At 30.5% G+C, this 22,554-nt stretch overlaps 2 protein-coding genes across 2 annotated transcripts; both read left to right on the top strand.

Annotated features, from left to right (window-relative positions):
- Nucleotides 1-5,304: 5,304 nt before the first annotated feature.
- Nucleotides 5,305-9,855, top strand: LOC131605682 (uncharacterized; the record flags this gene model as incomplete). Its single annotated transcript, XM_058878010.1, has 4 exons — nucleotides 5,305-5,744; nucleotides 5,831-6,753; nucleotides 6,844-8,061; nucleotides 8,192-9,855. Coding segments are annotated over 4 exons (4,245 nt in total), but the record flags the coding sequence as incomplete, so codon positions are not given.
- Nucleotides 9,856-20,504: 10,649 nt separating this feature from the next.
- Nucleotides 20,505-22,551, top strand: LOC131603054 (uncharacterized protein ycf23-like). The gene is made up of 9 exons (XM_058875302.1): nucleotides 20,505-20,825; nucleotides 20,910-20,975; nucleotides 21,072-21,146; nucleotides 21,289-21,351; nucleotides 21,471-21,530; nucleotides 21,631-21,720; nucleotides 21,804-21,911; nucleotides 21,992-22,114; nucleotides 22,223-22,551. Exons 1-9 carry the CDS (start codon nucleotides 20,643-20,645, stop codon nucleotides 22,343-22,345), a joined length of 891 nt encoding a protein of 296 aa, XP_058731285.1. The 5' UTR covers nucleotides 20,505-20,642; the 3' UTR covers nucleotides 22,346-22,551.
- The last annotated feature ends 3 nt before the right edge of the window (nucleotides 22,552-22,554 follow it).

Here is a 22,554-nt window from a genome sequence, read left to right as displayed (position 1 = left end):
TTGATATTTTTCAGATTGAGGAGTAGCGACTGTAGCGGTGAAATTGGTGAGACTAGAGTCATGGAAAGACTTAGCTCATTTTAAACAGAGTCGCCACCGCGCTTTATAGTTTCCAAAAAGGAATGGGTGAAAGAGCGAATAAAACCCACAGAAGTTTTTAAAATCAAAACTAATAAACTTATCAGAGTTCTGGCTACAGAGGGTTTGTTATACAAGGGGAAGATTCTAAGCACCCTCATATCCATGGTACTCCATGGAAACCTCTTTGTTTTTGTGTTATTATCTTTTGTTTATAAATACCTTTTTTTTGTTGAAAAAACTATGTAAAAAAACTTGTTTGAAATAGAGGGTGGGGATGAGAAGAGAAGTTTTGAAAGTGAGCTTGATAAAATATCGCATCTTAGGCCTACATACCCTTTAAGTGCAATAGGGAAGTAAGAGCTTCTATATTTCCTCTTTTAAAAAAGGAAAAAAAGGGGCCAAAGTGGCCAAAATATTTTTGGGTGTGAGCTTTAAAATACTCACAAGTTTTTTAAAAGATGGTTAAGCTTTATAATACTTAACAAGTTTTAAAAGAAGATTAAGCTTTAAAATACCTAATAAATTTAAAAGGTTAAGCTTTAAAATACTTAACAATTTTGGAAAACGAATTAGGCTTTAAAATACCTAATAAGTTTTAAAAGGGTTAAGCTTTAAAATACTTAACAAATTTTAAAACAAATCAAAGAAGGACCAAGCTTTAAAATACAAGGTGAATGAGTTAAGAGAAGTTTCATCGGGAATAATTCATCTCTTAACACCAAGGTTTAAAAAACAAGATCAATGGATCAAGAATAGTTTCACCGGTAATAATTCTATTCTTAATACCAAGGTTTCAAAACAAAAGGGTTTTGGCTAAGCTTTAACAATACTAAACCATAAACAAGTGAAAAGCTTTAAAATACTTAACACAAAAGTAAAAGAGATTGGAAAAGAATTTAAGTACATTGACAATTTAGTCAATATCATTCTCATCCTTTGGATAAAACATCTGGCTTAAACAATTAACAATAAATACCTCATGTATGTACAAGAACAAACAAGTGAGTGTTAACAAGCAAGAGATGGATGTATCTAAACCCTTGGATTCAAATCATGTATGAATGATGAATGATTAATGTGATGATTAAACATTGGGTTAGATAAAATAATAACAAGTACAAATAACATGGATATAAAATCAGCAAGTATATGTACAAGACAAGGTTTAACATTTAAGTACAAAGCATGGATTAGAAAATCAACAATCATGTACAAAAACAAAGATTAATAATTAAGTACAAGACATGGATTAAAATCAACAATTATGTACAAAGATAAATATGGATAAACAAAGGTCAACATGTTGCAAATTTTTTTGTTAGGGTTTTAAACCTAAGTTTTTTGAATTAGGGTTTCTAAAGAAATACCTAGACCTAATTGATTTTAATTTCTAAATACCAAATTCTTTAAGAGAATTGGTCTAAGGGTACATGGGAAAGTCAATGACATTATAACCTAACCCTAAACAAGTATTTACAAGAATATACTAAGTCACTTTAGAAAAATATTCAAAAGGAAACATATTTTTGTAGATTTTTCTTATATTAAAAGACTTGTTTTTGATTAATTTTAAAATGATGATAAAATAAATATTTTTGTGATTTTTTAACATAACATAAAAATATGAAACATAAATTAACCACACAAAAAACAAGGGATTAAAAACTAATTTTCCTATTTTTAATGATTTTTCAAAGTTTAATAAAAAGAGTGAAATAAACTAGTGATAAAAATATAGGAATGTGGGAGGCAAGGCTTGAACCCACGCCCTATCACTCTATACACAAAACATGTTCCAACTGGGCTACGCGCATGTAGTGATAAAAGGATGCATTTAGTTCAAAATATGTGAAACATGTAAAAATTCAAAAATAAAACAAAAGTCTGGGGCGAGGGGGATTCAAACCCCAGACTTTGGGGTCATAAGAAATGTGAAGCGCTTTGCCAATTGAGCTGTAAAGATGTAGTAATTAGTAACTCAACTCCAATTCAATATATTTTAACCTAGCGCGCCATTTTTCAAATTTTAACACAGAAGATCTTCATCTTCTTCGTTGCAACTCAACAACAACTATGGCACAACTTTGAATTCCTTCAAAACTCAACCAATTTGACAAACTAAGACTCTAAAATGATCAGAATTTAATCAGGAATCTAACCATGACATTAACTAACATTAATAATCAAAGATAAATGTGAATTTCTAGAAAAACATTAAGAACCCTAAACATTTAATTTAATTCTAATGGATTTTATAAAACTGATATAACTATACCACCGAAATTTTTAATTTGTACTAAACATTTCATTTAATTCTAATGGATTTTTCGTCAAACATTTGGCTCAGTGTTTTAAAAACAGGACCAGACATCAAACCGGTGAGGGTATTGGGTCACTGGTTTATTGGTTGAACCACTGGGTCACTGGTCGAACCGCATGACTAAACCGGATAACTCGGTTGAACAGACTGGCCGTTATAACAAAATTATATAGCTATAAAACATGTCGAACATGATGATTCAGTCTCTACAAAATATAACCGACACTTAAATTTTTTAAAAACATCATATCCTAAATAAATTCAGAAGTTTATAATTTAAATTCAAATTTTAAACATAAGTATCACACATAATAAAATAGTACAAAATTACAAAATATATATTTGCAAAGAAAATTTAATCGCAAAATAATCTAATTGAATAATTATAATAAAGCAACTTCATTGTCTACTAAATTTAATTTCAAAGAAGAAAAAATTATTTCAATGTTGGTATCTCCTTCTTCAATATCAAAATCATCTGCAACAAAATTAACCGCATGCGAAAATTTTTATTTTTATTTTTATTATTTTTTTATTTTCTACTTTTTATTTTCTACCTTTTATTTTAATTTTTTATAAAATAATTAAAATGATGTTGTTTTAAGTTTTTAAAATAAAAAAAAAATTAAAAATGCATTTAAATCACCGGTTCTAGAAAACCGTCGGTTTTTCCGGTTTTATTAGTTTTGACCGGTTCACACCGGTTCAATGACATATCCGATCCAACAATCGAACCAGATCGGTTATCTGACCAGTTCAACCGGTTTAATTAGCCGATCCGATCCAGTTTTTAAAACATTGATTTGGCTAAAATTTTAACAAGGATAATAGAAATATTATGAAAAACTGGATGTCAGGTTAAATTCGGGGTGGCTATAAATTCTCTAAAAAGTTATCAATAAGTGTTCATTTTGAGTAATTTTTTCCATAAAAGAAATGAATAAATTAATGTTGTATTTTTTTTTTTTGTTGGCAAATTAATATTTATTAGCAGTTTAGTATTTTGGTTGACATTACACCGACAGGAACATTAATATTCACTTGCTGAAAAAGTGAACATGTGACTGAATTGTAATTTAGTGGATTGAAATATTGTTTTTTACTCCCTCCATTTAGACATGGACGTCCCCAACATGTACTCAAAGTATGTGAGTTTTTTTAATCACCCGCCACACTTTTGAGTTTATTTTCTTAAATTTTATACTCTCAAATTTAATTCCTCAAATTTTCATATTGTTTAAAAAAAATTAATTTAAATATTAAGAATCAACTACTAAATAGAAGGGTGAATCATCAAATATCATTATTATTTTAAGAGCTAAGAATAAGTAAGTTATATGAGAATGTTAAAATTTAATAAAAATTATTAAATTTATATTTAATAGTTTAGATTAAAAAATATTTTTAAAATAAATATGTGCTTGTTTGAAAATCTTAAATATTTTTAAAGTATTCTGCCAACAAAATTAATGATATGTGACAATTAACATATTGACTTTTTTTCCTATTATTTTTTCAATCAATTTTGTTGAAAGATAAATTAATTTTTGTATATTTAAAAAGCATTCATCTAATCATTTTTAGTTTTAAACTGTAATTTTTTTATAATTTTTTTAAAGTTGAATATACAAGAAATACAACCAACAAAAAAATAAAGTAAAATATAAGGATAACTATTTTCTTTATATAAAAGAAATCAAAATATAGGATAATGAAACATGAAAAAATTATCGTAAATATTATTTACGACTTAATTTGTGATTTGGACACATCAGCATTCATATCCCTTTTTATACATTTTTCAATTACACAATATTACAAATATATCATTAACGAAAATCATATTGCTTTTCGTTTTTATTTCTTCTCATTTTCAAAAGTAAAAAATTGAAACTCTTAAAACTATTTGTTTTGTATTTTTCAAAATATATAATAAAATATATTTTTCAAAATAATTTATAATATTATATAATCAAAAATTTATTAAATTTATTTTTTAAACACTAAAAAGTATTTTTACAAAACTATATAAAATAAACCTTTAGCTTACATTGAGCTTGATTAATTAATGGTCTATTTTCACATATTTAAATACCACCTCTAGCTTTTACTCCTAATTTCACAAACATCATATCATCATACTAAATTATAATCCTGCAACTTCTTCCCTCCAAAATTTTCCCTCCAAAATCTATCATACTAAATTAATTTAATAAATAAATCATACATAAAAAACTACATAATATAAAAAACTAATACTATATTATAATTAATTAATTTAATAAAAAATAAAACATAAACCAATTTCAACCACTCACACATAAACCACTCACGTTTAATATAATACTATAATTAATTTATTTAATAAAAAATAATACATAAAAAACTACATAATATAAAAAACTACTTTCATTATTAATTATTAAATATTAAATATATTAAAATAAATAAAACCCTACAAAAAATTACTTTCATTCTTTCCTACTTTTTAGTTGATTGAAACCCATTAAACAACCTAATTAATCATGTCTAACTTTCACCAACGTTTTAATTCAAACCCATCTTTCATTAACACCTCAACTAACCATACATTCTTATTTTCTAAATCACAAACCCACGTTCTTTGATACGGTTTCAAAACCCCACATCCAAATTCTAAACCCACGTTTTTTATAAATCATAAACCCATGTTTCAAATCACAATCTCATTTTATTCATCCCTAACTCCTCCACCAAACTGGTATAAATACAGTTCTCCTCCTTCTCCAATATTCAACTTTCTTTTTCATAATTTATTCAATGGCACTTCCTATAATTACTTTCATTGATAACATTCATGCTGGAAAGATGGATTGGAATTTGAAGGTTCAAATCATTCGTATGTGGACTCAACCTGAATTCAATACTGGGACATTGGAGAACCAAATTCAGTTTATAATTATTGTGGTGCAATCATGTGGTTTGAAGAAAGAGTACAAAAGCAATATAATGCAACATATCCTAAATTTTCTATGTGTTGTTCTCAAGGAAGAATTGTGCTTCCTCATTATAAGAAAGCACCTCAACCATTGCACGATTTATTTCACAAACATGACACAAGAAGCAAATTATTTATGGATAACATTAGATCGTTCAATAGTATGTTTGCTTTCACTTCTATGGGTGGTAAAATTCACGGTGAAATAAACAATGGCCATGATGCACCTCCAATGTTTGTCATGAATGGCGAGAACTATCATCAAATCGGAAGTCTCCTCCCTCTTCCTGGAAGTCAGCCTAAATTTGCTCAATTATACATTTACGACACTGAAAATGAGATAAAGAACAGAATGGAAGTGGTTAGGTAATTATTTCACTGCGAAGTTTACATTATAAAATACTTTTAATATATAAATAAATGTGCACAATTAATTTTGTTTCTTTTTCTAGAATGGAAGACAATGCTGCACCGCTGAAAGCCGGAATAGTTAATGAAATAAAGGATGTTCTTGACGAATATAATCAATATTGTAAACATTATAGAATGGTTCGTCAAAAAATCAATGAATGTAATGTACCAATATTGCGGTTACGAATCTTAGGTAAGAGAGGTTATGATGGCCGGAGATACAATCTACCCACGACTTCAGAGGTAGCTGCATTAATTGTAGGTGACTTTGATAGTGTTGAAGAGAGAGATATCATTGTTGAGACTCAATCTGGATGGTTAAAGCGTATTTCAATTTTGAGTTCACCTTACTTGCCATTGCAATATCCATCACTATTTCCTCGAGGAGAAGATGGATATTGGGAAGGAATCCAATACAATGATGTATCAGATGCACCAACAATAAAAAGACAAATGGTAACTATCAAAGAGTGGTTTTCTTATAGAATCCAACAGAGAGAAAATGACTTGGCTCCATTGTTGTTTGCTAAACGTTTATTTCAACAGTTTTTGGTTGATGGATATAGCATGATAGAGTCTTCCAGATTAAAATGGGTTCGAAACCATCAAAAAGAATTGAGGGCCGACATGTATAAAGGTCTCACAGAGGCAATTCTAAGAGGAGAGACTGGTCCTTCAACCACAGGAAGACGAATTGTGTTGCCGTCAAGTTTTGTAGGAGGCACACGGTACATCCTTCAAAACTACCAAGATGCTATGGCTATTTGTGCATGGACTGGATATCCTGATTTATTTATTACTTTTACATGCAATCAAAAATGGCCAGAATTAGTTACATTTTTGTCTAAATACAATCTAAAATCAGAAGACAGGCCTGATTTAGTTTGCAGAATATTCAAGATTAAACTTGATCATTTGATAAAGGATATAAAGAAAGGACACTTATTCGGAAAAGTCAAAGCAGGTATTTATCTAATTATATTTTAATGTTGAATTATATGCAATTAGTTGTTAAATTTATTAATTATATATTTTATTTTATCTTCATGTCCAGTGATATACACAATTGAGTTTCAAAAACGTGGGTTACTACATGCTCATATTTTGGTATTTCTACATCATGAATTTCGATGCGTAAATCCCAATGATATCGACAAAATAATTTCAGCTGAGATTCCTGATAAAGAAGCTGATATAGAACTATTTAAAATAGTCTCTTCACTTATGATTCATGGTCCATGCGGTGCTCAAAATAAAAAATCTCCTTGCATGCAAAATGGAAAGTGCACAAAGTATTTCCCAAAGAGGTTTCTCGATAACACCACTATTGATGCAAGTGGATATCCAATATATAGAAGGAGAGATAATGGTAATTTCATTAAAAAAGTTGAGTCTTTTGCAGATAACAGGTTTGTCGTACCATATAATAGGCATTTACTACTAAAATACAATGCTCATATAAATGTTGAATGGTGCAATCAGTATCGATCTATTAAGTATCTTTTTAAGTATGTCAACAAAGGGCATGATCGTGTTACCGCTAGGTTCTATAATAGTGCCAATGGAACCAACGATTCGGAAATTTCTGATGAAATCAAAATGTATTATGACTGTAGATATTTGTCATCATGTGAAGCAGCTTGGAGAATATTTAGTTTTGACATTAACTATAGAGAACCTTCTGTTGAGCGACTACCTTTTCATTTAGAAAATCAACAATATATTGTTTACGACGATGTTGCTCCAATTAACCGAGTTATCAATAAGCCAAATATAGAAAATACCAAATTTCTGGCATGGATGGAAGCAAATAAAAAATACGAGGAAGGAAGAAATCTTACATACAATCAATTTCCTTTGAAATTTGTTTGGAAAGATTCTGAAAAACAGTGGTCTCCCCGTAAAAAAGGTTTCATAATTGGTAGAGTTCATTTTGCACCACCTGGATCGGGTGAGAGATATTATTTGCGGACTTTGCTTAATTATGTCAAAGGTCCACGAAATTATCAAGAAATCAAGACAGTAAACAACGTGTTATATGATACATTTAAAGACGCATGTTTTGCTATGGGTTTACTACATGATTATAAAGAATACATAGATGCCATTATAGAGTCCAGCAATTGGGGTACAGGTACTTTTTTGCGAAAATTATTTGCAACCCTTTTAATTTCAAAACAACTATCCAGACCAGAAGATGTTTGGCACAAAACATGGCACTATTTGGGTGATGACATCTTGCATAGGCAAAGACTCATTCTTCAACTTCCAGGTAATTGTATATACATTATATACTCTAATTTTTTACATGTAAAACTAACTTGGCTCATATAAATTTTTTATCTAATCAGCTAAATTTTTATATTTTCTATTCTGCTAAACTTATTTAACTATTATGGCAGATTTGGAATTATCAGATGATGACATAAAAAGTTTAGTATTACAAGATCTCGAATCATTTTTACAGAGCAATAATAGGAGTTTAAGTGATTTTCCCATAATGCCTCAAATAGATGCATCTCTTACATCTGAAAGCCAAAATAGACTCATTTATGATGAGTTAAATTATGATACACAACTTCTGGCTATAGAACATACTCAATTGATGTCAACTATGACTGTTGAACAGAGAACAGTATATGACAAAATTATGGCACGAGTTGAAGAAAATAAACCAGGCATTTTTTTCCTATATGGGTATGGTGGTACTGGAAAAACTTACATTTGGAGGGCTATGTCAGCAGCATTAAGATCTAAAGCAGATATTGTCTTAACAGTGGCATCGAGTGGAATCGCTGCTTTGCTTATTCCTGGAGGAAGAACAGCCCATTCAAGATTCTCTATACCGCTAGACATTGATGAGTATTCCACTTGCGGTATTGATCAAAATACCCCTTTAGCACAATTGATAGCAAAAACAAAACTCATTATATGGGATGAAGCTCCAATGCTCCATAAACATTGTTTTGAAGCTGTTGATAGAACATTCAGAGATGTTCTTCGATTTTGTAATAATGGAAATTTAAATATTCCTTTTGGGGGAAAGGTTATTGTTTTTGGAGGAGACTTCAGACAAATTCTACCAGTTATTCCTAAAGCAACAAGACAAGATGTGGTTCATGTTACCATTAACTCCTCATATCTTTGGAATTATTGTGAAGTCCTGACGTTGCATACAAATATGAGGCTACTTACTGGGAGCCCTGATGTTGATGTTAGACAAAGAAAATTGTTTTCAGATTGGGTGTTAGGGATTGGTGATGGAACAATTGGAGAACAAGGTGATGACTATATCACACTTGAAATTCCAGATGATTTACTAATTAAAAGTTCAACAGATTCAATTTCATCTATTGTTCATAGCATTTATCCGTCATTTTTGGATAACATGAATGATCCATCTTTTTTTCAAGACAGAGCTATACTTGCCCCAAAAAATAATATTATTGATAACATTAATGACTACATGTTATCATTAATTCCCACTGAATTAAAAACGTATCTAAGTTTTGACACTCCATACTCGGCGAATCCAGATATAGATGTGCCTAATGATGTACACACACCTGAATTTTTAAACACCATTAGTGCATCTGGCCTTCCAAATCATGAGTTGAAACTCAAGGTTGGAGTACCTGTAATGTTATTAACAAATATAGATCAATCTTCTGGATTATGCAATGGAACTCGACTAATCATCACAAAAATGGGAAAATATGTGCTTGAAGGAAGGATTTTATCGGGAAGAAATATTGGTAATAAGGTGTATATACCTAGGTTGTCATTGACACCTTCTGATCCAAGAATTCCTTTTAAATTTCAACGGAGACAATTCCCTTTGGTTATTTCATTTGCAATGACTATTAATAAAAGTCAAGGACAATCTTTGAACCATGTTGGAGTTTATCTTCCACAGTCTGTTTTCTCACATGGACAATTATATGTTGTCATTTCAAGAGTTACATCAAGGATCGGTTTGAAATTATTGATAGCTACGGATGAGGGTCAACATACAAATAACACATTAAATGTCGTTTACAAAGAAGTGTTTCAAAATTTAAAATAATTGTTACTGATCTATTTCATTTTTGTATTTCATCAAACTTTTACTATGAATATTACATTTATGTCATTTACTTTAAACTCAAACATATGTGACTTTTTATTTTTATTCTATTTTTATATTTGTTTTGCTCTCTTTTATTATCGTTAAATTTTAGGTAATATATCTATGTAATTTATAAATTACTTTTACGGAGATTTTACATTTAATACTAATTAAATATAACTTTCCCGTGGATCGCACGGGTAGATGTCTAGTTAGTCTTTTAATCTTTGAATCTACTTATGACTTCTGACTAAACTAAACTCTAAATAATTGAACTCTCTTTTATATAAAAATCTTGTTTATCTAAGAACTTTCTTACTCAGTGTCTGCTAGTCTTTTCACAATTTCTAGAGTAACCACTTGTTGAGATAATGCTTCAACATCTGGTTGAATATCATTAATACTATTTTTCTCAGAAGCATACCTTGTTCTCCTTTTATGATAAGATAAGAATCTTTGAAGATTTCTCATATAATATATTTTCCTTTGCCATAGATCATACAAGAAAAAGCATATACCTGTTTCTATCGACCAAGATATTCACCTTGCATTATACTGGTCAGATCTATTAGAATAGATTATGTAGCTTTTGTAATTGTCTGATGTTGCATCTTCTAGTGTGACATCTTGACATCATCTTCCTTGAACACCAAGTAAGAGAATAAACAATTAAATACTTGTGGTGGCCACAAATAACAATTGCTTTTTAAATTCTCATAAGATCTTAATATATCTCATTAGAGATAAACCATTCTTTCTGGATGACATTTATCATTGTTTTAAAAGGTTTTTGTACTTTTTTAAAAATAAAGCTTTCATTAAAAAAAATTAAGATGATACACCCTAAAGAAAAAAAGGGGACAAAAATCAGTCCATAAAAAAAAGAAAGAGAGAGAGAATCTAAAGAAAAATATACAGTTTCTTTACTTGCAAACTCAATTTGTGTATATTGCTTTTTCTAGGCAATTGTGTATATTTGTTACTATAATAATGGTATATATATATATATATATATATATATATATATATATATATATATATATATATATATATATATATATATATATATATATATACATTTCATTTAGGTTAAAAATGTGTATTTTTTTAGTTGCACAAAACTCTTGTTATTATTTGGATTAATACCACACTTTATCCTATGTAATATAGATATTTTTCACTTTATCTCTTGTAATTTTTTCTTAAATTTTTTCTTATAATATTATTATTTTTAATTTCTAATGTACAAATTAAACACTAAATCTAGAGAATAAATAAATATATATATATATATATATTATAGAAATAATTTGTATATTTAGGAGACAAAAGACATAGATTTTAATATTTTAAATGGATGATTCAATTTTTGTATAGGAAATTAAAACGAATTTTACCTATATTATAAAACGTATTGTATATTTAATCCTTATTATAAACTCGATATTTCTCGAACCTTCGTCCTTAGCATAATAAGTTTGTTTAGTATTCGAGCCCAATTATTTGATTAGTATTATGTTATTTATTACTTGTCAATTATATTATTTTCCTCAACTTTAATTTAATATCTTTTGCTTAATAAAAATAAATATATCAAATATATAATAAAGAACCTATAACTTTTTGAATACATGTGAAAGGAAATAATATCCATCCACTTGGCATCTTCAACTTATTCTCATCTCATAAGACGCGCATACGAGCACACGTCAGGCAGTTACGACTTGACTCTATCAAAACGTGGAGCACTACTTCTCTCTCTTTAAACTTCTCACACAAGTTCAAACCACCAATCATGACCATAATAACTCCCTAAGAAAAAAATTCTTACAAGTTCTCTATGCGCTAACACAAGTTATGTTTTACCTTTTAAATTTAAAGTTATGTTTTACCTTTTAAATTTATAGATGTTAATTTACAATTAATTATTTGATTATTTAGGTAAAATGAGAATTAGTTATTTATTTGATATTTGAAAATAAGAATTTTGTGTTTTAAATAAAGACAAATGTTAATTAAAATAAAATATGTATTTTACCAATAATGTCCTATGAGTAAAAGAGAAATGTTGACATTTGAAAATAAGAATTTTGTATCTTAAACAAAAATAATTATTAATTAAAATAAAATATATATTTTACTGATAGTGACATGCGAGAAAGAAAATTTTGACACTTAAAAATAAGAATTTTGTATCTCAAATATGTCTGTGAATTGAAAAAATTAGTTTTGTGTATGGTTTTAGTAAATGTCAACATTGTATATACACTAATAAATAATTAATATAATAATTATATACTATGATTATATATTTTAATATATTAAAAATAATTAATAAAAAATAAAATAATTAAGTAGAAAAGATAATAAATAATTAATATAATAATTATATACTATGATTATATATTTTAATATATTAAAAATAATTAATAAAAAATAAAATAATTAAGTAGAAAAGATAATAAATAATTAATATAATAATTATATACTATGATTATATATTTTAATATATTAAAAATAATTAATAAAAAATAAAATAATTAAGTAGAAAAGATAAAATGATGAAATAAAAAAAATATTAAAAAACAAATTTAATTTGAAAGAAGAATGAGATGGTAAGTGAATGCAGGTTCTATTTGGTAATACATGTTTTCAAGTTTATAGGTTATGTCTTATGTCTTATAAACTCGTATGATAATTTATATTCGTTTGGTAACGTTCTTTTCATCACGAGCTTATAGCTTATAGCTTATTTTTCAGACACTATTTTAAATAGCGTTTTAGTTTATGTCTTATAGTTTATTATTTTTTCTTCCTTTTTTATTCTTATTATTTTAATTAAAATTCATTTTTAACCCTTATAATTTATTTTAATTTAAAATAAAATAATTATATATTAAATATCTTTTATGTCATTTTATATTTATAAGTTAATTAAAATGCTAATTTTACCAAACACTTCAATTAGCTTATAAGCTATTAGTCTCAACTATCTGTTATAAGCTCTAAGCCATCCGTCATCAGCCATCAGTCATAAACTATACATTTTAAACTAATTTATCAATTAAACGCTATTTTTTACTAAACAGACCCATAATTTAAAAATTGTGAAGTGTGCTGTTGGGTGTTTAATAGAGAGACGGGATAATAAAAAGAGTTTAATTTATAAAAGAAGTAAAAAGTGAGAGAAGAAGAGAACGCATCCTAATTTGCCTTGTAGCTGTAAAAAATATTTTAATTATGAAATGACAAAAGAAAACCTTTTAACTTTGTAGGAAAGAATAGTTATTGTGAAAAAGTGGTGGTGGTATTGTATTTTATTAAAAGAAAAAGAACATAATTTTAATAGATCATATGTGCTTGAAGAATCTTTGCATCTAAATACATTTGATTTTAAACTTATGAAAAAAAAAAATTACTTATTATATTTCATTCATGAGTAATCTATAAGAATATAAATAAAAAATGTAGTCTACTACTATTATGTTTCATTTATTACAAATATTTTATTAAAAAAATAAAAAAATAGTTATAAGTGAAAGTTGATAATTTTATTTTTAAATAAAAAAAAGGTTTGTCACATAATAACTTCTTAGATATGTAATTATTTACCTTTTAAATTAAAAATAAGTAAAAAATAGTAATATTTTATTATTTTACCTGTCTAAATGCAATATATATATAAAAAAATGCAGTGTAAAATAAATCAATCAAAAGCTTATTATTATTATAAACAAAAGCTTATTATTATTATTATTAATAAAATATTTATCAACTATATTCCTTATTCACTATTTTTCTTCCATTGAAAAACCGTGACTACTAAGAAAAGTACTAACAAAAAGGCAACGGGGAAGCTTCCTTTTCTCTGCAATATAACCCCCAACACTCCAAGCAAAACTCATAACATAAAATCAATTATTTAATTAATTTGTTTGATTAATTAATTAAAGTTAGCAACATGTCAATGTTTGGGAATGGGAAGAGAAGAAGGTTGTTGAAGAAACTGAGAAAGGAATCATTAAGGTTGAAGTTTCTATGGCCATCATTTTCCGTTTTCAAGTGGAACAGGCTTACTTTGCCTCTTTCATTCATGGATGATGTTGTTTTTAAGGTTGTTTCTGCCTTTGAAGCTGTTTTTCTTGTTCTTGCTCTCTGTTTTTTTTACCTCTGTTGCGGTTGTAGCTTCTGATCTTGCTGTGTTTCTCTTTCATGTAATTAACCGTTTACATATATATCTCTACCGTTTTGTAATCAAAGCTTCTTCTAACTTCCTCTTACTCAATGCGATCAGTGTTACTTTCTGGTTCCTACTTTTGGATAAATTATTAATCTTATTATATACTGATTATGTATATCCAGCACTTCTTAATTTCAAAATTAATCGACCGAACAAATTAATATTTGAGTATGAGTTTCCTATGTTTTAGATGATGCTAGAGATTTCAAAAAGACCCTTATGTTCAAATTAATGGGTAACAAATAACAACTCTAAGATAATGGAATATTTGTCTTTTCTCATTCATATATATATATATATATATATATATATATATATATATATATATATATATATATATATATATATATATATATATATATATATATATATATATATATATATATATAAAAGAGGGATCAAATTATACCCGAAGACTTACATTACGAGTTACACTCGCTCATAACTTCATTTTGAATAAATGTTTTTTAAAATCAACCGTTGGATTAAAACATACTATCATATAGATCATACCTATAAAGTTTGAGATTAATATATGATAATTTACTATGTCAATGAATTACATCAAAATTAACGTTATATGAAAATTCATTTTGACGTTAATCTTTACATATCTTGATGGTATAGTAAATCATTATAGAATAATCTCAAACTTTATAGGTCTGATCTATATGATAATATATTTCCGTCAAATGGTTGATTTTGAAAAATATTTATTCGAAATAAAATTATGAACGGGTGTAACTCGTGGTGTAACTCTTTGGGTGTAATTTGATTTCTCCTCATATATATATATATATATATATATATATATATATATATATATATATATATATATATATATATATATATATATATATATATATATATAATTTTGTTAACTTTCTAATTATGATACAACATAGTTATAAGGCAAAATATTCTAATTAAAGTAAATTAATTATGACTAGTTATAATAATAATATTCTATTATATTACACTCCCGCAGTCGAAGCGGTGGTTTAAGCACGTTTAAATTGGTCCGAAAATCTTCAAAGAGAATGCGAGGAAGTCTTTTGGTGAAGATGTCTGCAATCTGATGTCAGGAGGGAACATGAAGAACATTTACCTAACTACGAGCTACTTTTTTCTTAACAAAATGAATGTCCATCTCAATATGTTTGGTACGCCGATGTTGAACAGGATTACCAGAGAGATAAATTGCACTAACATTGTCACAATACACCAAAGTGGCTTGAGTAATAGGAAAATGGAGCTCTAGAAGAAGATTATGAATCGAACATTAATCAAACACAACATTAGCTACACCTATATATTTGGCTTTAGCACTAGAACAAGAGAGAGAGAGAGGGAGAGAGAGAGAGAGAGAGAGAGAGAGAGAGAGAGAGAGAGAGAGAGAGGGGGATGCCTTTTGGAAGACCAAGAGATAAGGTTGTCACCTAGAAAGACACAGTAGTCAGATGTGAAGCGTTTGATGTCTAGACATCCTACCCAATCAGCATCAGTAAGAGATAAGTTGTGTAATGGGGGATGGTGATAAATGTAATCCAATATGTATTGTACCTTGAATATAGTGCAGGATGCGCTTGAGAGCAAACATGTGTTTCGTGCGAGGTGCATGCATGTGAAGAAAAACTTGTTGAACTGCATATGATATATCAGGCCGAGTAAAGGTGAAATAGTGTAAAGCCACTACAAAACTCTGATATAGAGAGGGGTCCACATAAGGCATGCTGAAAGAGGTGCTAAGTTTATGCTTGGTGTCAACAGGAGTGGCAGATGGTTTGCAGGACATCATGCTAACACGTTCGATGATCTTTGGGGGCATAAGTATTTTGATTGGGAAAGATACCACTAGGATGACAAGATACATCAATACCTAAAAAATAACTCAAAGGACCCAAATCCTTCATCACAAACTCAGATGCTAAGAGTGGCATAATTAATTTGCAAAGGGCGTGAGTATAGGTGATGAGGATGATGTCGTCTGCATATAGAATACTGTAAGCCATGACGGAACTTTGTCGATATATGAATCGGGAGTGTTTTAATGTGATATGGTGGCGACATAATCAGCAAAGCGTTGGTACTATGCTCTAGGTGCTTGTTTGAGACCATAAAGTGATTTCTTCAGACGATGGCATAATCTGGATGATGAGGGTCATGGAAACCAATGGCTGATGCATGTAGACATCCTCATGGGATCACCGTGTAAAAATACATTATGTACATCCAACCGTTGAATATGTTAGAATTTTGATAGAGCAATGGTGAGAATTGTGTGAATGGTAGTTGGTTTCACCATGGGGTTGCGAGTTTCATCACAATCCACACCTGCAATTTGTGACTTGATATCACCTACAAGACAAGCCTTATAACGCTCAAAGGAGTCATCACAATTTTTCTTATGCCTAAAAATTCACATAGATCGAATAAGATTAGCATCACATGGACGAGGAACTAAATTCCACATCTTATTTCTAATAAGAGCGTCAAATTCATATTGTATTGCGAATTTTCAATGCTGGTCGGATATGGTTAGTTTGGGGTTTTTAGGTATGGGAGAGATGGTTTGGTCAGGTTGACAGGCCGATAGGGTAAATATCATGTGAGGTTTAATAATGTCTTTCATGCTACGAATGGTGATGGCTTTTGTAGGTGGAGGTGGATGTGGTTGAGTTGGTGGTGGTGAGGTAGAAGAGGTTGTAGTTGGCGAGTTTATCGGGGAGTTAGGAGATAATGACGATTGGTTTATGGGTGAGGGTGGCTGGTCATTTATGGTTGTTGTTGTTTGTTGGCTACGTGCAACATGTGTCTATATTTGATTTTGTCACTAATGTATCAGGTAAAGGTGTAGGTCATCATTTAGGAAGTTATAAGAGTGAGGGGAAGAATAGTGTATCTTGGTGAAGAAAAATTGAGTTTCATCAAAGATAAAGATAACATGCCTTGAAATTATTAATTTTTTGTTTGATAAATCATAACACTTGTAGCCTCTATGATTCAGCGGATAACCCAAGAAAACACGCGGAGTAGAGCGGGGCTGTAACTTATGAATGTTAGAGGACGGGAATAAAGGATACATAGACAATCAAAAACTTGTAAATTCGTGTAGGTGGAATTTCGGTGGTATAAGAGTTGTGATGGTGATTGATTTTGAAGTGTTTTTACAGGGAATAATGTTTAAAATATAAGTTGTCATGTGAAGATCATGATGCCAAAATGATGTGGGAATGGAAGAATGAGCTAGCATAGTGTGTATCATATTATTAATGGTTCTTATTTTGCGTTTAGCTTTCCCATTTTATGAGGATGTGTGGGGACAAGAGAAATAAAAAATGAGGATGTGTGGGGACAAGAGAAATAAAAATAAGGTCATAATTAGTGCAATATTTTTAAAATAGTTCATTATTATATTCACCGCCATTGTCTGTTAGTAGTAGGCTTATTAGGTAGTTTATTTATTATTATTAAATGTTGTGTGTGCATAAACTGCTATGTAACTGCTAGGTAACTGCTTTGTAACTGCTTTAGGTAGTTAGAATTATAAATATAGGGTGAAAGGGAAAAGGAAGGGATCGGGTATTTGGTATATTGGTTGGTTTGGGAGAGACTAGGCTCTCTAAATCCTAGAGGTTGGTTTATTTGTCAATTGTTGATTATAAACAATTTGTACTTTGGTACCGATTCCTATCAACTGGTATCAGAGCAGTTCTGATCCTAAGCGAGAAAATCGGAATAAGGAAAAATGGACATGCCACAATTTGACGGCAGTGAAGATGCCTATTGGTGGTTGATTTGTATTGAGAAGCATTTTGATGATGTGGGAACACCGGAAAGTGAGAAGTTGCCAGAGGCAGTGAAAGCCTTGAGAAACCGTGCTCTAAAATGGTGGCAATGGTGGAGTCGACGCCATCTACAAGCGAATTGGAAAACATTTTCGGTTACGCTGCTTTGGCATTTTAAGCCAGAGTATAGAGACCTTCTTCATATATCATATGAAGAAGAGGAACCTGAATTAGAATCGGAGTTGTCGATGCCTCAAACATTAAACCTTAAAAAAGAAGAAACATACCTAGGAAATTCTGCCCTCATTCAGACAGTGGAAACAAGAAAGAAGGAAAAGGTAGAAATTCCTAAAGTAGAAGATGTTGAAAATTCGCTCATGAATGTCATTGTCAAAAAGCAACTAGTGACAAAAGCAAATTTTTGCAAATTTTTTGGTATCAACAGACATTTTGATGAACATGGCGAGACTATAGTGTGTGAATCAATGACAAGACTATCTAGAACAACTATCGGAGAAAGCAAGGCTTCACTCAAGTTGGACAACCTAGCGCAGTCACCGCCGCCAAAGCCACCAGGTCCAGACGAGTCCTTGGTGAAGGGTGGATTATCCTCTGGTTTGATAAAACCGGCGCTGCTGATGCCTACTGTTGTCATGCTATGTTTTTGGATCAAACAGACCACTCAAAACAGAGTGTATGATCCAGGCATAAGTTAGGCATAAGTTATTATGTTTCACGCCTTGCTCTATCACTCTGCTTCAAGTTATGGGACCCTGGTGGACACTTATGTTATCCTTCATCTTCACCTTGAGGACAAGGTGATAGTTTAGGGGGGGAGTATTGTTAGTAATAGGCTTATTAGGTAGTTTATTTATTATTATTAAATGTTGTGTGTGCAGTAAGTGCTATGTAACTGCTTGGTATCTGCTTTGTAACTGCTTTAGGTAGTTAGAATTATAAATATAGGGTGAAAGGTAGGGGTGGGAATAGGCCAGGCCGACTAACAGGGGCCTACAGCCCAGCCTACATAGGCCTATGTCAGGCCAGGCTTTTTAGATAAATAGAAAAGGCCTAGGCTTTTTTATAAGCCTATTTAGCTAAAAAGGCTAGGCCACAGGCCACATAAAAAGCCTTTTAAGCCTAAGAGGCCGACCTATTTAAATACATATGAATAATTTTATTATTATTATATTAATTTTTTACTTTGAATTAAAAATATAAAAATAAATTTTAGTTATTTAGAAGAAATTATGAAAATAAGATGAAAAGAATCTTATGAACAATGTCATAAGTTGTTTCGATAAGTTCTCTCAAACAAATAATATCACAAAATTTATGCTACTAGGTAAACTCAAATAAACTAATGCAAACAAACATTTAATCTCATTGATCTTTTAATTTGTTAGTCTATATAAAGACGAGTTGAATGACTTATTTACAAATGTTCAAATGAAATAGGCTTTTAAGTAGGCTAATAGGCCAATCAGGCCTTCAAAAAGGCCAGGCCCAGGCCAAAAAATAAGTCTATGATAGGCTACAGGCCAGGCTTAGGCTTTGAATATTATAGCAGGCCAGGCTCAGGCTTGGCAAAGCCTAGCTCGGCCCAGCCTATTCCCACCCCTAGTGAAAGGGAAAAGGAAGGGATCGGGTATTTGGTATATTGGTTGGTTTGGGAGAGACTAGGCTCTCTAAATCTTAGAGGTTGATTTATTTGTCAATTGTTGATTATAAACAATTTGTACTTTGGTACCGGTTCCTATCATTGTCACATTGAAAAGATTTTACAGTTTGCAAAAATTGTGTCTGAATAGGTTTTATAAGTGGCTTGAACGTTTCAAATACTTGAGATTTTCTGTTAATAGGAAAGGTCCACGGGAAATTTGTAAAATCATCCAAAAATAGTACATAATATTTATGACCATCAGAACTTAAAATTTGACGACCATAAATCACTATGTAAAATATAAACGGCATCAAAGTTGTAGTTTGAGGATTAAAAAATGGCAATTTAACATGTTTTCCTAAAACACAAAAGTCGCAAATAACAGAAGAATTAAAAGTTCACAATATATGAACTTATTATTGTAAAGGAAATTTAAAACACACACGCCGAGATGACCAAGACGACTGTTTCATAGACTAGACGTAAGACTGACAAAATTGAAAGGAGTGGTGACAAGATATAGATCGACATGACTGCCACATCTCATATCTCATGAGAGAGATCCACGTTTGATACAATAAAACCAAAAGAATAAGAGAAGACAAAAATATTGTTGTAGGGGTGAGCCATCTGACAAAATCTAACTATAAATATAGGATTCTTTTCTTATTTTAGCCAATATAGAAAACTCAAATTTTTGAGGGTGTTGGATATAATTTTAGGGGTGCCGTATTAAATTCCCAGTTAAGTTAATTTATTCAAAAATAAAAAATAAATAAATAGGCAATAAGGCACGCATTACACTCCAAGCCCATTTATTTATCACAGGCTTTTGAGTTTTTTAAAACTAAATAATCTCTAAATATACAAATGATTATCTAAAAATCTCTAAAAATAATCTCTAAATTACTTCATCATATCACTTATCTAGCTGCCGCATCTTATCTGTTACTTTCCTTCCCTGGTATAAACGAACAAAAACACACAGAACTTCTTCTCAATCCAACTTTTCTTCTTGCTTTCTACCACTCATAACTTCCATTAATACACAAGCATGCATTCCTTAACATGCTTACCACTTTCTTCTCCTTCATCTATATCTTCTCTAAAGCCAAACCACCTCAACAATCCTTTATTCAATGCAACTTCAAGAAAAACCTGTTTTACTACCAGAGCATTACTCTCATCATCTAAAGAATCTATCCTCAAGGATTTTCGCGAAAGAACGGCTCTTAAGGTAAACTATGAATCATGCAAAACCCATTTCATTTGTTTTCTTTGCCATAATTAATTGTTGATTAACACTTGGTTTCTTTCGAAGATTATCACAGGTTTGCAGAATTTTGATAAAGATAATGTTGCCTCTGTTGTTACTGCAGCAGAAAAGGTTCCTTACTTCACTCTTTCTACATTGTTTCGATGATTAGTACTCGAGTATTTGTGATTTGAGAATGAGTATGTCTTGTCATCACTGTGCTTGCAGGGAGGAGCAACTCACGTCGATATAGCGTGCGACCCGGAATTGGTGAAGCTAGCTATCAGCCTAACTTCTTGTCCGGTATACTCGTGTTAGAAAATAGATTTATGCAATTAGCACATCACGCAGATCTCAACTATCTGATCTAAATCAATGGTCAAGATTGTTGAAAATTGATTTGGCAAATGTATAATTGAAACTGTTTGACTCATTACTCTTGCAGGTTTGTGTTTCTTCTGTAGATCCTGCGTTATTTCCAGCTGCAGTTAAAGCAGGAGCACTAATGGTTCGACTTTTTTGTCTAGTTACATTTCAAATATCAGTTCCAATTTCATACTCTAGCCAAAGATGAACTTAAAATTGGACCTTATGAGATTTTTACTTAACATAACATTGCATTGGCAGGTTGAGATTGGAAATTATGATTCATTCTATGACAAGGGAGTGATTTTTACTGCAGAGCAGGTAAAGAGTGCTTTTCTGCATTCAATCTTGAATGTTTATCATAGTCACTCAAAGTTTACTCTTGATTTTTTGCTTTTTCATGATCTATGATTCGATGCAGATTTTGAGTCTAACAAAAGAGACAAGGAGGATACTTCCGTCCGTAGTTTTGTCTGTCACCGTTCCTCACACACTAAGCCTTCCTGATCAGGTTACAAACAGAAGTGCACAATTTTGCTGATAGTATCAATATTTTTGCAGTATAAATAAACAAACAATATAAAACTATTACAGGTCAAGCTTGCAGAATTGCTGGAACTAGAAGGTGTAGATATTATTCAAACTGAGGGAGGAAAATGTTCTAATCCTACAAAGTCTGGTGTTCTAGGTTTGATTGAGAAGGTAAACGGAAAAACATGTTTGAGAATATAAAGGTCAACAGAAAAAAGGTTATCAGATTTCTAATCGCCCTATTATTGTAGGCTACACCAACTTTAGCGGCAGCGTATTCTATATCACGAGCAGTTAAGATACCTGTCATGTGTGCATCTGGGCTAAGTGCTGTCACGGCACCTATGGCTATCACTGCCGGAGCTTCTGGTGTGGTAAGGATTTTTGTTAAATCTCTTCCCAATTTAAGCTTTCTAGTACTACACCCCTCTGGCAGAAAATTTTGATCATTGACTTCGGCTCCGTGTATTTCTAAATCACAGGGCGTGGGCTCTGCAGTTAACCGACTAAATGATGTGGTTGCCATGATTGCTGAGGTTAGAAGCATTGCTGATTCGTTGAAGACATCCATTCAGACGCGTGAAGTGGAAACTTATAGACAGTAGCTCAATATATGTTGCAAGGATCAGATTAAGGTGTTGTAGGAAGTGAATAAAACGTGCGAGGAAAATTAGGATTCTTTCTTTAAGACTTTAGAACTGCTAGGATCCATCTTTCAGGGTCTTTTCCTATTTTAGACTTTTGTTGTAGTTCTGGTTTGTGAGAGGAAAATATTATAAGCAGAAAAATGATAAATATTCACAAGAACAAATCA

Source organism: Vicia villosa, linkage group LG5 (genome assembly GCF_029867415.1).
Source record: "Vicia villosa cultivar HV-30 ecotype Madison, WI linkage group LG5, Vvil1.0, whole genome shotgun sequence".
In the NCBI taxonomy this organism is placed as follows: Eukaryota; Viridiplantae; Streptophyta; class Magnoliopsida; order Fabales; family Fabaceae; genus Vicia; species Vicia villosa.
Note: the sequence above shows the minus strand (reverse complement) of the source record. Positions and strands in the feature narration are given on the sequence as shown.

Excerpts from the sequence above, each read along its gene's own strand:
- LOC131603054 (XM_058875302.1), top strand. The coding sequence starts at position 20,643 with ATGCATTCCTTAACATGCTTACCACTTTCTTCTCCTTCATCTATATCT. Across the intron at positions 21,147-21,288 it reads TCAGCCTAACTTCTTGTCCG|GTTTGTGTTTCTTCTGTAGA; the intron begins GTATACTCGTGT and ends TTACTCTTGCAG. Across the intron at positions 21,912-21,991 it reads TTCTAGGTTTGATTGAGAAG|GCTACACCAACTTTAGCGGC; the intron begins GTAAACGGAAAA and ends CTATTATTGTAG.